The sequence below is a fragment of the Oncorhynchus keta genome, chromosome 32, assembly GCF_023373465.1.
Source record: "Oncorhynchus keta strain PuntledgeMale-10-30-2019 chromosome 32, Oket_V2, whole genome shotgun sequence".
Taxonomy (NCBI): domain Eukaryota; kingdom Metazoa; phylum Chordata; class Actinopteri; order Salmoniformes; family Salmonidae; genus Oncorhynchus; species Oncorhynchus keta.
Window position 1 is genome coordinate 9,119,405 of NC_068452.1, and position 16,620 is coordinate 9,136,024.

General features: G+C 43.9%; 1 protein-coding gene across 1 annotated transcript; it reads right to left on the reverse strand.

Annotated features, from left to right (window-relative positions):
* Positions 1-1,069: 1,069 nt before the first annotated feature.
* LOC118365008 (SERTA domain-containing protein 2-like) lies at positions 1,070-10,927 on the reverse strand. Its single transcript, XM_035746890.2, has 2 exons — positions 10,460-10,927; positions 1,070-3,489 (listed from the first exon to the last, which is right to left on the reverse strand). Exon 2 carries the CDS (start codon positions 3,483-3,485, stop codon positions 2,424-2,426), a length of 1,062 nt encoding a protein of 353 aa, XP_035602783.1. The 5' UTR covers positions 3,486-3,489; positions 10,460-10,927; the 3' UTR covers positions 1,070-2,423.
* Between the last annotated feature and the right edge of the window lie 5,693 nt (positions 10,928-16,620).

Consider the following 16,620-nt stretch of genomic DNA (forward strand, 5'->3'; position numbering starts at 1 on the left):
ATGCAAGTAAGAGTAAGCATGGGCAGGTGGATAGGTATGTACCTTGAGGCAGGCAGCTTAGTTTCTAAACTTTGACCGGCAATGCTGACCACATTACAAATCATTAAAATCCAGACAGAAAATATTTACACAAGAAGCAATCTAATATCACACACAGTCAAAACTCTCCGTCGTTTAGTTCGCCATTCTGCGATGCTCACTGTTAATAAACATCAGACGTTTCAACACAACGGCTCGATGGCAAGTATATTAAAGAAATCAAAAAGGTCCGTCAAAGGGATTTGGGTCCCACATCTGTTTGATGTGCAGGAGCAGACCAAACGACCAGGTCCAACCCTCTCACCTCAAATGGGTTTTTGAAAAGGACAGGAGTCAAGGGCCTTTGCTCTCCTCCTTTTCACCTATTTCAAAAGTACTGAGGTAGCGAGGAGAGGGAAGGTTGACAGAAAGGTGCTTGTTTGAAATGAGATGGTCCTTCACTCACGTGTCATATTGATAAAACAGTAGCATAGTTAACTCTGACAATCAACAGCTGATTCAAAGGGGTTGGGGCAGATAAAGCTTCTTTTGTGGGATACACTGATATCACACACTCATCGAACCACATCGGTTTCCGGGTCACAGAGAACAGACTTTTGACCAAATGAGAAAACCCTAAGGAAATGCAATTGAGATTCTCCCATGGCAACCAAAAGTCTTGAACCAAAGAGTGCAGACTAGCCAGGCCCTTTGTCAACTCCAAAACAGGAAATTACATCAGAGTACCTTTGATTGTCAGGTTATACTATGGAGGGAAACCAGACTGTGGCATACCAGCACAGGCCACAAGTAGTCATGGACACATTTTAGAGCAAAGGTATTCAACTCTTATCTTAAGAGGTCCGGAGCCTGCTGGTTCTGTTCTACCTGATAATTAATTACACACACACCTGGTGTCCCAGATCTAAGTCAGTCCCTAATTAGAGGGGGACAGTGGGGGAAAAAAGCAGTGGAACTAGATATGGAGGTCCAGAGGTGAGTTTGAAAGTTATAGAGTATTAGCTCAAATGGGACACATGAACAGGCTGAGAATTGTTGACATTTCATTTATTGTATAAAATAAATCTACAAAAGTATAACTGCATTAAAGTCGTATGCACATTTATACATAAAAATAATCAGATATTTCAGACCAATTAATAGATATTGCATAGAACAAGGCACAGATTGAAGGTCAGTGTTAAAATACAGCCATTCTTGAAAACAGGTCAACTTAAAAACAAATCGGCGAGATGACTGGAAATGACCACATTTGCTTCCATTTAAAAAAAATAAGAATAATAAACCATAATGCAAAGAACAGTAAGCAGCATAACATTTTTTTGCCACTGACTGACGAGAAATGCTTTGTTTTAAAGGCTTTGGATTACTAAAGTCATCACTGAAAGTTGTTGGCTAACTGCTTCCCGAACTGATCGATTGCCAAACACCAGAGACATAGCCCACCACACTGACTACCGGCATTCACTTCCCTGAAAAACAAAACCAGGGTCAAATATATTACACCGCATTTCTTCACACATTACTAGCAGAATTTGACTGCATGTTCTGTACAACCCAAATGTTAGTGTCATGTTTGAATAAATATATGTGTTACACCAGAAATTAATAATAAATAACTTCATAATCACTTAGTACAGATTATTTTCAACATTTCTTGATGTCTGCAATTGTGTTTGAACTGTGAACTAAAGACCTTGCAAGGTTACCCTTGTATATTTCACTTGATATCCTTTTGAGTCAGATCAGTTGAGCAAATTCAAAAACATGCCATAAAGGAAACGTAGTCCATCTACAAATAGAGAGTTGAAAGGTCATACACAGCAGTATGATAAATTCAACAAACAAATTATGAATAATACATTAAAATATAGAAGAAAAAAAAGATACTTGAATGAGGCCTATGAAAAAGGTCAACATTGATAAGCTGTCCACATACAAAATATTGTTAAAGTACCCTAAATTTGGATGCACCGGTGTATACCCATGGTGCGGTGTGCAAAATATATATATCTTTGCATTTGGAGAAGAGAAGAAAATTGTAGTACAGACAAAAGGCACTCAAATTGCAATCAAATAAATGCATTCCATACAGTATATTCAACATTTTGTTTCCATTTTGGAAAGGCGAGCACAACGCATGCACAGTGTAGTTAAAACGTCTCTGGTGAAGTCTCTTACAATTTACGGACATAAGGAAAAAAACAATCATCATTTTAACATTTCGCCGCCTACGGCACTTTTTAATCGAGTTTGTCGTGTTCCTTAAGGGCACACCGTAGCAAAACCGAAAATGTAAATTAGCATTTCTTATTGGACAAGCAACTTGCCCGTTTCATTCAGTTCTTCCTTTTTGTGCCTATTGAACACGATCCCGATGTCAGTCAAGACCCCACCAGGACTTCCATAATGTGGTCGAGCTCAGCCAGGTCCATTTTGAAGGGCTGGTTTTGAGCCAGAGGAGGAGAGCCCGCCCCTCCCCCGCTGTAACTGGACAGAGTCTTGACCAGGTCGTCCGCAGTGACCATGGGGGTCGTTTTGGACACCCCCAAGTTCGGCGGTATTGAAGAGGCACCGCAGGGGAGGTTAAAGTCATACATGGAGGTGTCGATGTCCGTGAACAGAATGTCATCCAGAGCAAAGTCAGTGAGGAAGCCCCCGGAGGAGGGCGATATGTCTGCGTGGGCGCTGGGAGGGTCTGTTTTTGCAGCCTGGCTTTCGTCCAGCAAGAGCGACTCCTTGTCCTTCGGGCTGTATGTCCTCCCTTCCTCTTTCATGTCTATCCCTGCTGGTAGAGAGAGTGGGGGCGGGGGTGAAGGTGGAGGAGACAAAGGTAGGGAGGAGGTAGTAGAGGTTGTCACTGCGATGGGGCACAGCTCCTCGATCTCCTCCAAAGCTGAGGAGAAGCTGTCCTTGGCAGGAGGCGGGGGGGGCTCTGACGGTCTCAGCGAGACAGGGTGGTGACCCAGGGGTTGTGGTGAGGACGGCGGCAAGGCGAAGAACAGTGGCGGGTCATCGTCCAGGAGCGAGGCCGGGGTCAAACCAGAGTCCAGCGACGACAGTGGCGAGAGGGGCGGGGAGAGGACGCCGCCGAACGCAGATGTCGGAGCTTCGTGGTAGCCCTCGTCCTCTGTGATATTCGGTGCCGGCGGCGGGACGGCAAAGAAGTGTGCGCGCAGCCCCGCGCCGCCTTCCTCTTTGAACTCGTGGTGGATGCGGCGGATGACGTTGTTGATGAGCACGCGGCGCTGCAGGGCTGGCTCAGTGGCGGGCATCCGCGGCGGCCCATACAGCTTCATCAAGGAGATGTTTAGCACCGTCTGGCGCTGCAGCGTGTAGTTAACCCTTGAGTGGCTGCCCGCTGCTCCGGCCGCTGATGTGAGGAGCGCCTTGCCCTCCTCCAGGCCGTCCTCATCCAGTTTGCGCTTCACGCCGTTACCCAACATATATCTGTGGGAGAGACCAGAAACAAGGTGTCAGGAGAAAAATATATATGGTTGCTTTTACGTCATATGTGAAAGAGTGAGTAGTAGTCAGTGAGACACAGCTATGTGAAAGAATGACTGCTGGGAGACATACCACACCAAAACGAAGTGAGATAGATGTCAGTTACACTTGTACGTGATATGAGTGTTTAAAATTAACAAACATCTGTGAGAGGAAAATCCCTCGTTCATAGTTTTATCAGCAATATAACAAGTGGAAAACACCCACTTCTCACTCAAACTACAACACAAGCTTCCTGGAAGCAGAGGGGCTTCCTTGCAAACAGTGACAAGAAATTAAATGAGAAAGCAGCGAACACACGCTCAGCGTCAGTGTATAAGGGGGGGGTCAGCTGACCAACTAGCATGTGAGGCCGCGTCAGCTGACTAGGTGGGTGGCAGCAAGCTCTTACAAAGTGGAATAGTCACAAATGGCACCCCATTCCTTTTATAGTGCACTACTTTTGACCAGCTCTATGGGCCCTAGTCAAAAGTACTACACTAAATAGGGAATATGGTGCCATTTGGGACCCAAGCAAGTTCCCAACTGAACCACCTGACTCAATCAGAATACGGTGCGAACAGACGTGTCAGCACAGGAAACTGACTTCCTGCCCGGACACAGCAAAGAAAACAGGCAGAAATGGACCTGCTGTTTTATCGATTTACGCTTAAAATGGTCACATTTGGGCCTTTAAAAAAATATATTTTTTTAAAGCCCAAATGTGACCATTTTAAGTTAATGACTCCAACCTAAGTGTATATAAATACACACAGTTGAAGTTTAAATGTATTTGGCTAAGGTGTATGTAAACTCGGTTTCACAATTCCTGACATTTAAATCCTAGAAAAAATTCCCTGTGTTAAAATAAATTGGTGATCTTAACGGATTTAAGAATGTGAAATGTCAGAATAATAGTAGAGAGAATGATTTATTTCAGCTTTTAATTATTTAATCACATTCCCAGTGGGTCAGAAGTTCATACACTCAATTAGTATCTGGTAGCATTGCCTTTAAACATTTTGGGTTGCCTTCGCAATCTTCCCAGAATAAGTCCGGTGAATTTTGGCCCATTCCTCCTGACAGAGCTGGTGTAACAGTCAGGTTTGTAGGCCTCCTTGCTCACACACAATTTTTCAGTTCTACCTTGACTTTGTTGTCCTTAAGCAATTTTGCCACAACTTTGGAAGTATGCTTGGGGTCATTGTCCATTTGGAAGACCCATTTGCAACCAAGCTTTAAGACTGAGGTCTTAAGATGTTGCTTCAATATATCCACATCATTTCTCTTCCTCATGATGCCATCTGTTTTGTGAAGTGCACCAGTCCCTCCTGCAGCAAAGCACCCCCACAACATGATGCTGCCACCCCAGTGCTTCACGGTTGGGATGGTATTCTTCAGCTTGCAAGCCTCCCCCTTTTTCCTCCAAACATAACAATGGTCATTATGGCCAAACAGTTCTATTTTTGTTTCATCATACCTGAGGACATTTCTCCAAAAAGTATGATCTTTGTCCCCTTGTGCAGTTGCACAAGGGGTCTTGGCTGATTTCTTTTGACTTTCCCATGATGTCAAGCAAAGAGGCAATGAGTTTTAAGGTAGGCCTTTAACAAGAAATTTGTGGAGTGGTTGAAAAACTAGTTTTAATGACTCCAACCTAAGTGTATGTAAACGTATGACTTCAACTGTATATATACACACACACACACACACACACACAGATTATCTTGGCAAAGGAGAAATGGTCAAGGATATCTTATTTCCGCTCATGAAACATGGGACCAAGACTTTTTACATGTTGCGTTTTTATATTTTTATTCAGTATGCATGTATGTAAGAGAGATATATATATATCTTACATACTGAACAAAAATCAGGACCCCAACCAAGGGAATTGTTTGTTGTTGTAATTCATATCCAATGTTTACTGTTTTATTTGGGGCTATGGCAGTCAATTGATAATTTGTCTGACATAATGAATCTTCTCACCACCACCTCATCTCTGCTGTCACAGCCAACCTGGACCGACATTTGATTTGAATCCAGACGAGAGCACCGATGGCGCTTTCAAGACAACTGGGAACTCTTAGAAATATGGAGGCAAAATCAAGACGTCAGTGATCTTCAGGTCGGACAGTCAGAGCTATAGAAAGAGGCCCGAGTTCCCGAGCTGGTATTCTGAGACGGATGACCATTCAAATACATTTCCCCACATTTTTTGGGCCCCCCCTCGCTCTCCAATAATAATAGTTCTCTCTGGATCCACTGATCTGTATAATGTTTTTGTATTTCCCCTGCATGCTTGTGTTCAGTTTCCCAAATATGTCTGTCTCCTTGCCTTTGTAACACTCTTTCCATTACACAGAAAGTCAACCAAGTCGGTTTTATTTTACAGCCATTGTGAATGACAACAGCTCCTCTCTCAATGCGAAAAAAAATAATCTTTCCGAACCCCCCAATAGCCCCAAGCCTCAATGTGAAATAGAACGTTGTCATGCACTAGAGTGCAGAGTCCTGCCCGCCATAGATGGCGCCCCCATCTGTCCAAAAGCCCATCATTCAATACCATGGAACCTGTTTTACGTCAATATAGCCACGCAGCACACTTAACACGCCCTGTGACGTTTCATGCTCGTGAATCATGAAACAGAACAACTTGTCCTTATGAATGACATCCCACCACATGTATAGCGAACTAAAAAGTCAATGCATAATCATCTCAGCCCTCACACGGTTTTCACCATATCAATTGCGGCCGGTCTGCAGTAGTGTGCGGTTTCATAGCGTAGTGGGCAACGACTAAGTGCAACGACTAAGTGCGGCGCTCTCTGTTTTAATTTTATCTTCCATTTAGATTTTTAAAAAGGTAAATTACATTACAATGATTAAGATAAAGACAACATATATATTTTCTTAGAATGATGATTTCTTTTCAGGATTTGGGAAATTCTCCCACGGCCCCATTTTCGTATCAGGGACCCCTAGTTTGGGAACTGCCGCACTGGAATGCCTCCCAAACTGTCACCTAAGATGGAGCACAGAGCACACCTCTCCCGCAGTACATTGTCTCACTGGTACGTGTAACTCTACCCCGCTACATAAAATACTGCACACAGCCTGCGAGAGACTCGCCCCTTTCAGTCCGTTGTGTAACGTGTGCTACCTTTATGAAAGCCAGAGGAAAAGAGATTCCCTATCCCATTTCCAAACCATGTTTTTGTAGAGAACATTGCTGTGTGAGAGTGAGTGACTGAGTGAGAGAGAGGGTTTGAGTGTGTCAGCTTTGCTTAGAGCCACACACACCAACTTGGACTCTGAACACCAACCCCCCCCCCACCACCACACACACGGAGGGAAGTGCATGCGCGTGGCTGGGGATAGCTCCACACTCGCCTGTTACCATGACGAATACAGTCAGCTGGGATTCCAGGGAGAGAGAGGGAGGAGGTATGGATGAGGTAGGGAGGAGGGACAAGCAGAGGAGGAAAGAAAGAACCAAAATGTTTCTTCACTCAGGCTGCCATCACTATTGCAGCTAGTGCTGCTGCTTGCATATGGAAGTGGAGGTAAGAGAGCAACTTGGAGTGCATCCAAAATGGCCCCTTATTCATTGCACTACTTTGATGTAACTAGGCTACATTTTGTAGTAGTTCCCTCACTGCAAATACTATGCCTCCCCCACTCTGTAAAATGATTCATCAGCCCCGTATTCCACCCCTGCTCCGTTCACTTATTCCTTTCACACGTGGGGCCCTTTGACGCTGCCATCTGCTGACACTGTCTGAAGTCAGTTGAGAGATGCAGAGAGAGAGCGAGAGACAGAGAATAGAGAAGACTGACAGGGGATTTCGGGTGACCGGGAAAAACAGGGGTGACAGAAAGACAGAGGAAAGGAAGGTGAAAGGGAGAGTTGAGAAAACAAAAAGAAAAAAAAAGAGCAGCAATATAGAAATAGGAACACACCTTCCGTTGACAAAAACAACACAGAAGTGTCTGATTACAACAGCATTCCAGGCACACAGAAGGCTTTCTTTCACTCCATACTCGCAGCAGGCTTACAGCGATGGCACTCAGATTACACTCAGATTGGGACGAGGCAATGTCCACCCCTCGAGCACATGACCACTTCAAACTCATGTCCCAACATGAACTTCTTGGTTCTCCCAAGAGCTCTGTGTTCCGATATACCAGGGTCATATTTATTAGTGCACACCGTAGCACAACGTGCTTTAACTGGAGACAAAAAATACTAAAACAGGAGTTCCTTATTGGACAAGTTCAAGCAGTCCCTCCCTGTTTGCTTCCTAGTGTATACGACCCAGAATCCGTCCACATGTTATTGATACTTATTTAGTAATGTTATTTCAGTGTGTACTTCCATGAAGTGCCAGGGATTTGTAGAGCCCCATCTGGAACAAGGTCAAAATGTCATTGGATTATATATTTTTTTTAGGGTGGTAAGCAGGCAACTGCATGCCTTACATACTCAGCAGGCATCGTCATCTTGAGGAGGGTCTCGGTTGCACACCGATTTCTAATACAAACTCTCCTGTGCACACTTAGGCTGGAAGAGCAATTCCAGATCCTGCACCTTTCTCAATGGCACAGTGCAGCCTGCACCGGAGATTGCAACCCTCATTCATCAACAAGCCTAATCATTCTATTTCCCACACTACTTCTTTAAAGTTCTGTCAGACTTCCAAGTCCTTCAAGATTGCAGTAAAAGTTAAACATTCATATTTGGAATGCAAGCATTTTCGGCCTCAATTTTGCCCAAAAGGTTCCTGGAAGATAATAATTTTATGCCAGGTTGAAAGACAAGGTTCACTGTTGGGCTCTGGTCATGCGAGAAACCACACTCAGAAGCCGGGCTGGCCTGGCATTAGGATTGTTTGCCTAGGTTTCTCCAGCAGGCAAGTGGATGCTTGTAGCACTGATTTACTGGGCTTGTTTGGAAGAGACTCCAACTGCGTCTGAAACGGCACCCTATATAGTGCACTACTTTAGACTAGGGCCTTGGTCAAAATAATCTGACGATACAGGGGATAGGGTGCCATTTTGGAAGGACCTAAGCTTGTTTGGAAGAGACGCAGAGTTACGGAGAGTTATTTTGATTGATCACCAAGAGGGAGATTTCAGAGCCAATTTGCTGAAATATTTAGGTGAACTTCAGCCCTCCTGCTTGCATAGTAGAAGAAAAAGGAAAAAGAGGAACGAATAGTGTTTACTGGAAACCAGAGCAGACAGAGTCAAGGAAGCAAAGGTGGACTTTAGTCACGGAGATGGAATGCTGAGTCTAGTAGTAGTGTGGACTGTGTGCCTACTGCAAATCTGTGCAGATTCCTTGTGGTTGATCATTGCATGTTGGTAACACTTTGGGGGATTTCTTACTATTCTTTTTCATATTTTAATTAATGCCTCACTCCAATTCTTTTGTGTTTTTATGGGCAATTCATGCGCATGTTAAAATCTTTATCATTATTAAATAAAATTAAGGAAATGTTGCATTAGGCCTCAGAGTTTAACTAAGGCACAATCATTTCCTAATCATGCAACCGAACTCTACAAAAAATTTAAATAAATACATTTTAAAAATCCATATTTCCCTGTGCAAATATGAATGTCACTCTGCCCTGCAGTTGAAATGCAAATAACACTTTGCACTGTTAGGTTCCTACAAGGCAGCAGCCAGAACTAGCCTTTTTTTTATTTTTTACCACCCACATCTCTGAACCAGCGCTAAACTATTTGGAAATCTTTACAGCAGTAGTTAAAAGCTTCACAAAACGGTAAAACAAAACCAGAGGGCTGTATCAGATTAATTCAGAGGCCCCATTCCCCCAGTGAAGTCTGTAAGTATGGCGTACGCATTACCTTTTAGCCTAAACAGTTTGAAAAAGCCTTCTATTTTCTAAACTACTAGTTTAGCTCCCAGGACCAATGGCTCATCATATTCCTATAAAAAGGTGACAATGAGTCACTCAAACAACTACAATGTGATGACCAAATCTATATCCGATGAGTCACAACAAAGCTATGGGCAAGTCTCAAATGTAGAAAATATGCAACATTACATAACGCTCCTGTACTTACAAAGTAGCAATTGTACTGGGACCCACATGAACCGCAACATTTTCAGTGAACAAAGCGATATTGGTGTGAAGTTCCTCCTCCCACTCCCTCAACTACTTACATGCCACCAAAAAGTGGTTCTGTAGCCAAGGCCCTATGATCACTGTTGGTATGACATGGCTCTAACATTTGAAACGAAACTAAGTCACGCGTGGGTGTCACTTGCTCTTTCAAAATGTCAGAAAAACATTATTCAGACATTCTCACTACTGGGGCACTAAGACTGCGGGAAATGGTATGGATGACTAGCCTACTAACAACGATTGTGTTTATTGATGCATCTTATAAATGGAATGGTTTGGGTTCTCTGTAATGCCAAAACGCATGTTTGATCAATTCACTGTATGAGCTGTCACTGACGTATTACTGTAGCTGTCACAACAGCTGCCCTTGACCTCCAAAGGCATACGCCACAGATAGCCTATGGCTGTGATGGGGGCGCCATAGCCTACTCACCGCCACCTGCCACAAAGTACTCAGTCGGCTCGTCACTGAACTGGAGACTTAAAAACAATATTACGTTCTGGTTTCAAATATTAGGGCCTCCGGAACATGCAACATAACAGACAAGTAGCTAAATGTAACAACAACAAAAAGCCACTCAGACAGAGGTGCTTTCTCCCTCTCGACTCAAGACACAGCAACAAAATGCGACAAAATGCTTATTTTTTTTAAGAGAATGGCAAACAGGTCAATAACGGCTAATACTTCATTTATACGTAAATTAACGCGTAATTATTCCATGTTGAAGCGTGTTTAAATAATCCTAACATTTGTGAAAGCAACGCAGTCATAAACTTACCACATGTAGTTCCAGCAAGGGTTTCAAATCCTGCATCGGGGTCAAATTGACGCCAAGAACATAGGCTCTACAACGAGGAACACCAGACATCGAACTCTTCGCCGTCTATACTTTCATTTCCCCGCCGCGGTTCTCCAAAATAGCCGTGGAGCTCTGCACAATGGCGAGCTGTCGAGGAGACCGTTGAGTAGTCACAGACAACTACCGTTCACTGAACAGCAGGACAGGCACTGTCGGAGCTATTTTTTTTTATCTGCAGATAGACCTACAACTACTCTAGCTCGGAATGACGTAAAGTGAAATGACGCTCTGAACTGACAGTGTTGACTGGTACGGTGGCACACGCCTCGCCCCCATGTAGCTTGGGAAGCCACTAGTGGGCGCTATGGATCTCAACTATCGTCTAGGCTTAATGTGCCCAACCGGTAATACACTAGTGTCCCCCGGCGAACGGATTGTATTTAAAACATTCGCTATTCAGGCTGCAAAGGCTTCGATTTCCTCTGTAACTAGATTTAATGTAAATGATACAGAAACGGGGAAAATATGCGTACTTTCTTTTTTGGAAACACAATTTCCCACCACCATGCTAAAAGTGACTAAATGTTAGTCTCAGATGTAGCGTATCACGCTCAGCCAATCAGGTTGAAGCAGTCTGTTTTTTCCACCCCTAACATAGCAGCGTAAAAGAAACAAGGATAGCCATGCTAAAAGTCGTAATAAAAGTCGTGCTTACTGAACATAGTTTTAAATGACGTATTGGATTTGTTGGCATGAACTCGTTTACAGAACATTATTCCGTTTATGAAGTGAGATTATAAAGTTACAATTTGATTGAGTAGAATGTATTTTTATACCCAGATGCAATATGCAATATATGCAATAAACATAATTATAGTTTTGTTTACAGGTTCATTAAATTATATGTTCATAAACGTGTGCAATCTGAAAAGTGTAATTAATAATGAAAAAGATAAAACCAAGTGGGTGGGGTTATATCCTTCCTGTTTGGCCCTGTCCGGGGGTGTCCTCGGATGGGGCCACAGTGTCTCCTGACCCCTCCTGTCTCAGCCTCCAGTATTTATGCTGCAGTAGTTTGTGTCGGGGGGCTAGGGTCAGTTTGTTATATCTGGAGTACTTCTCCTGTCCTATTCGGTGTCCTGTGTGAATCTAAGTGTGCGTTCTCTAATTCTCTCCTTCTTTCTTTCTCTCTCTCGGAGGACCTGAGCCCTAGGACCATGCCCCAGGACTACCTGACATGATGACTCCTTGATGTCCCCAGTCCACCTGGCCATGCTGCTGCTCCAGTTTCAAATGACCTGAGCCCTAGGACCATGCCCCAGGACTACCTGACATGTTGACTCCTTGCTGTCCCCAGTCCACCTGGCCATGCTGCTGCTCCAGTTTCAACTGTTCTGCCTTACTATTATTTGACCATGCTTGTCATTTATGAACATTTGAACATCTTGGCCATGTTCTGTTATAATCTCCACCCGGCACAGCCAGAAGAGGACTGGCCACCCCACATATGCTCTCTCTAATTCTCTCTTTCTTTCTCTCTCTCGGAGGACCTGAGCCCAAAGACCGTGCCCCAGGACGACCTGACATGATGACTCCTTGCTGTCCCCAGTCCACCTGACTGTGCTGCTGCTCCAGTTTCAACTGTTCTGCCTTATTATTATTCGACCATGCTGGTCATTTATGAACATTTGAACATCTTGGCCATGTTCTGTTATAATCTCCACCCGGCAAAGCCAGAAGAGGACTGGCCACCCCACATAGCCTGGTTCCTCTCTAGGTTTCTTCCTAGGTTTTGGCCTTTCTAGGGAGTTTTTCCTAGCCACCGTGCTTCTACACCTGCATTGCTTGCTGTTTGGGGTTTTAGGCTGGGTTTCTGTACAGCACTTTGAGATAACAGCTGATGTACGAAGGGCTATATAAATACATTTGATTTGATTTGATCCGAAAGCTCTTACTAATCACCCTATTTCTCTATCTATGCCCGAGGACACCCTGGCCTGAAGATTCCTCCTGGCTTTGCCTGTCTCAAGCCCACCGGGTCGTGCTGCTGACTACCTGCCGTGCCCTGGACTGATCCCTGACTACTATGACACTTACCACCACACCTACATACCTAACTTGCTAACTTAATTGCATCGGTGGTAAAAACATATGTATTCTACTCTAAATCTCGTTTTAACTTTATAATTTCACTTCACAAATGTTTAACATTTTGCATTAAAACTGTGAACAATGTTCTGTAAAAGAATCCAATACATGTAATTTAAAACTGGATGTTCAGTGGGTACAACTTTTATTTCGAAACTATCAGACCAGGGCTGCAGTCCAAACACTATATTTTGACCCCCTCAGCCATCGCGGTAGCCACTTTCTAATGGGGAATCCACGTCGAAACTGGATGCAGGTCCAATTCACTAACGACGTTGCCCAGTCGGCCATCGATTTAGCTCGACGTAGAAAGTGAAGAACTTTGATCACTTGTGGGGTTGATATGAACCACAATTCAACGCAAACACGATTGCATTTTCGGCATGTCAGACAAAATTATTAAATTAGCTTGCTAAAAATATATATATAGATGGCACTGATTTTAGCGTTGGCAAATTGGCTTATTCTTGTAGTGAGGACCCATTAAAACTTAGCTAGCTCCATAAATATGTTGGGTAATTCTGACATTTATTGGAATAAATTACAAAACTATAAAATTAGTTAGCTAAAATTAGCTTGCTAGGTACATTAGTTAGGTTAGGTGTGAGAAAACAGACTGCTGCAACCTGATTAGCTGAATGCGATATCCAGTGTTGCCAAAACTCCTCAGTAAGGAAAGTAGCTATTGGCTGTCCTAAAAGTCACTAAATTACGCCATCACATAATTTGCATACTTGGCCATGTGAATGTAATTGTGATTGATGTACACTGTAGGAGAGAGGAATAACGTCTGGGAGAGACAAAAAGTGAGTGAAAAACACCCTTAATATGTTTAGAACTACAAATGAACTTTCTTCTGTCGATTCTTGTTTTTTTAACGTCACAATTCCAACCCTCCTCCTTTATCCGGGCTTGGGACCAGCAAAAGTGACCCAAAAGAGACAATTGCGGAGTTACTTAGTTTTTTGTTTTTTTTAGTTAATTTTTCTTAATTTGGTTTGGTTTTTAACCTTATGGTCCACTTAGGAGCCTACAACAAGTCACAGTAAAACATGAACATTTTTAACCATAACATAAAAAATAAAAAATTGTATACAGTCTACATTAACAATCTAAATGGACCAAAAAGAGACAATAGAAAAAACTGTCAATGGCAATGTGAGAATTATGGTAACTAGTCTGGCCCTAATTCAGGTTAATTGTTTAATTTTTTATGTGAGCCGGGGAGGGATCAGCCAGCAGCGGCTTCCAGCATGCACGGTTCATTTCCAGTCTGGCCGCGGAGGGGTGAACATCTCCTCCTCTGACTGCATCTGGGAGGGACTGCTGCGCGAGGACTGGGATGAGGCCCACGGCAGCACCCGCTGCTCATTGAGAAGAGTAAGAACGATAGTGCTTTCACGTCCGTCTCCAATAACACCAGAAAAAATACAGAATAACATGAATCTCAAAGACAGGAACTGCCTAAAACCCCAAACAGCAATGAGTTGAAGGGGGAAAACCCCTAGAAAGGCCCAAACCTAGGAAGAAACCTAGAGCGGAACCAGGCTATGAGAGGCGGCCAGTCCTCTTCTGGCTGTGCCGGGTGATTATAATACAACATGACCAAGATGTTCAAATGTTCATAAATGACCAGTATGAGGATTCTGTGTTATGCACTATAGCCCGTTACCATATATGTGATTGAATATTATCTGCTGTTGGCCTGTGTGGATGTATGTATGTGTTATGCAACATAGTTGACTTGAAACATTGTTAACAGTTTCAGGGCCATGGGCAACATTCAGAACGGAGTGTTGCGAGAACAAACGGTCTCTTGTTAGATAACAGGAGCCAGGTGCGAGATAACGGTATCGAGCATGCGTGCATAGATATTCTTCACAGCAACAGTTACATCTATCAACTGGAGCGCCCGGGGGCCGGGACCAGCTCTGCACCAACAATCAACGATAGGCTGGGTGAGTCTAAACCACGCCCAGTCTCTACTCTGACAGGCCGGCTCGGAAGCAGGAACTATTTCTGTCAGAGTATATTTATAATATCTTTGTCAAGAACAAGTCAGTTCTCTGTTTTGCCCTGCGAGGTAGGACAGAGAGCCTGTATTTACGAAAATTGCATTTACCACTTATTGCTTGGCTAATAAAAAATACATACCATAAAATCGGTGACTCATTGTCATATTTATCCTAATACCAGATTCGAATTGACGCAACCCTGACACCAGCATGGTCAAATAATAATAATCGCAATTGTCGAGGGTGCAACAAGTCAGCACCTCAGGAGTAAATGTCAGTTGGCTTTTCATAGCCGATAATGGAGAGTATCTCTACCGCTCCTGCTGTCTCTAGAGAGTTGAAAACAGCAGGTCTGGGACAGGTAGGTCAGGGTTCCATAGCCGCAGGCAGAACAGTTGAAACTGGAGCAGCAGCACAGCCAGGTGGACTGGGGACAGTAAGGAGTCATCATGCCAGGTAGTCCTGATGCATGGTCCTAGGGCTCAGGTCCTCCGAGAGAAAGCGAGAATTAGAGAGGGCATACTTAAATTCACACAGGACACCGGATAAGACAGGAGAAACACTCCAGATATGTTGGACTGACCCTAGCCCCCCGACACAAACTACTGCAGCATAAATACTGGAGGCATTTCCAAAAATGTTCCTGCCTTCTAGCCATTAAATCGAGTTAAGGAGGAAATCGAAATCGAAGCCTTTGCAGCCAGAATGGTTTTTAGTACGAATTGGTCGCCAGGGGACACGAGTGTATCACCGGCTTGGCACATGAAGCCCAGTCTATAATGGAGATCCATAGCGCCAACTAGCATCTGCCCAGGCTACCCCATGCACAGACTAGACATACATAATAGCCTAAAATAAAACAAACATCTAATATTGGATTTTGCTGCGCTAGTGTAAATATCCTAAGCTAGCGTATAGAACAAAACCCATTATGTGTGTAGGCTGCTTTCAGGCAGAATAATAATGATAACATGTAATTGAGAGAAATAGTCATAGCTTATTCTGCAACCCGCCTCGCCAATTTATATTTATAAATAAGTATTATTTACCTCAAATCTGCAATCCTCCAAGAAGCTAGCCAGAAGCTAGCCAGAAACTCCAAGAAGCTAGCCAGAAGCTAGCCCAGAAGCTAATCCAGAAGCTAATCCAGAAGCTAATCAGAAGCTAGTTCAGAAGCTAGTTAGCTTCTTTACTGGCAAATCGTTAGTATTCAGCTAACCACGGTTTGTGGTCATCAGCTATCCTTTAGCTCGAAAATCTATTGCCAGTTTTGTACGGCGCAGCGCGGCTCGGAACGGAACATACCGGACCAATTTTTCTCTCCATGTCCCTGGATTTCAACTGCTCTCTGGACATTCATACCCGGATCTCACAGCTAGCTAGCTGCTATCCGTGTGACTATCTGCTTTCGTCGATTCCAGAGCAAACATCAATTACTCCGGAGCTAGCCAGCTCCGTCAATCACTCCTGAGCTCCGTCAATCACTCCTGGGCTGCAGTCACCTATCCAGACCCGTTTTACTGCCTACGCGGAGCCCCACCGGGCCTTCACAACTGGACTGCCGACGTTATCTACCCGAAGGAGATCCGGCTGGCTCCTCCGTCGCGACGTTACCTGAACGCCCATCTGCGGCCTGCTAACCGTTAGCTGTCTTACCGGCTGCTCTCAGAATAGACAATCGGACAATTTATTTATTTTTATTATTATTAGGTTTCTTCTTGGGCCTCTATAACTATATCTATTTTTATTTTATTTATTTATTTTGTGTGATTTGGATTAATCCCCTCTACCACACGGAACCCCACTAATCTACTGACGGAACGCAAGAGCTGGCTAACAACAGACCTCCATCCTATGCTAGCTTGCTACCGATGGCCTGGCTAGCTGTCTAAATCGCCGTGACTCCCAACCAACCTCTCCACTCACTGGACCCTTTTGATCACTCGACTAAGGATGCCTCTCCTTAATGTCAATATG

What these genes read in the sequence shown, in the direction of transcription:
- LOC118365008 (XM_035746890.2), bottom strand. Translation starts at nt 3,485, where the DNA reads ATGTTGGGTAACGGCGTGAAGCGCAAACTGGATGAGGACGGCCTGGAG.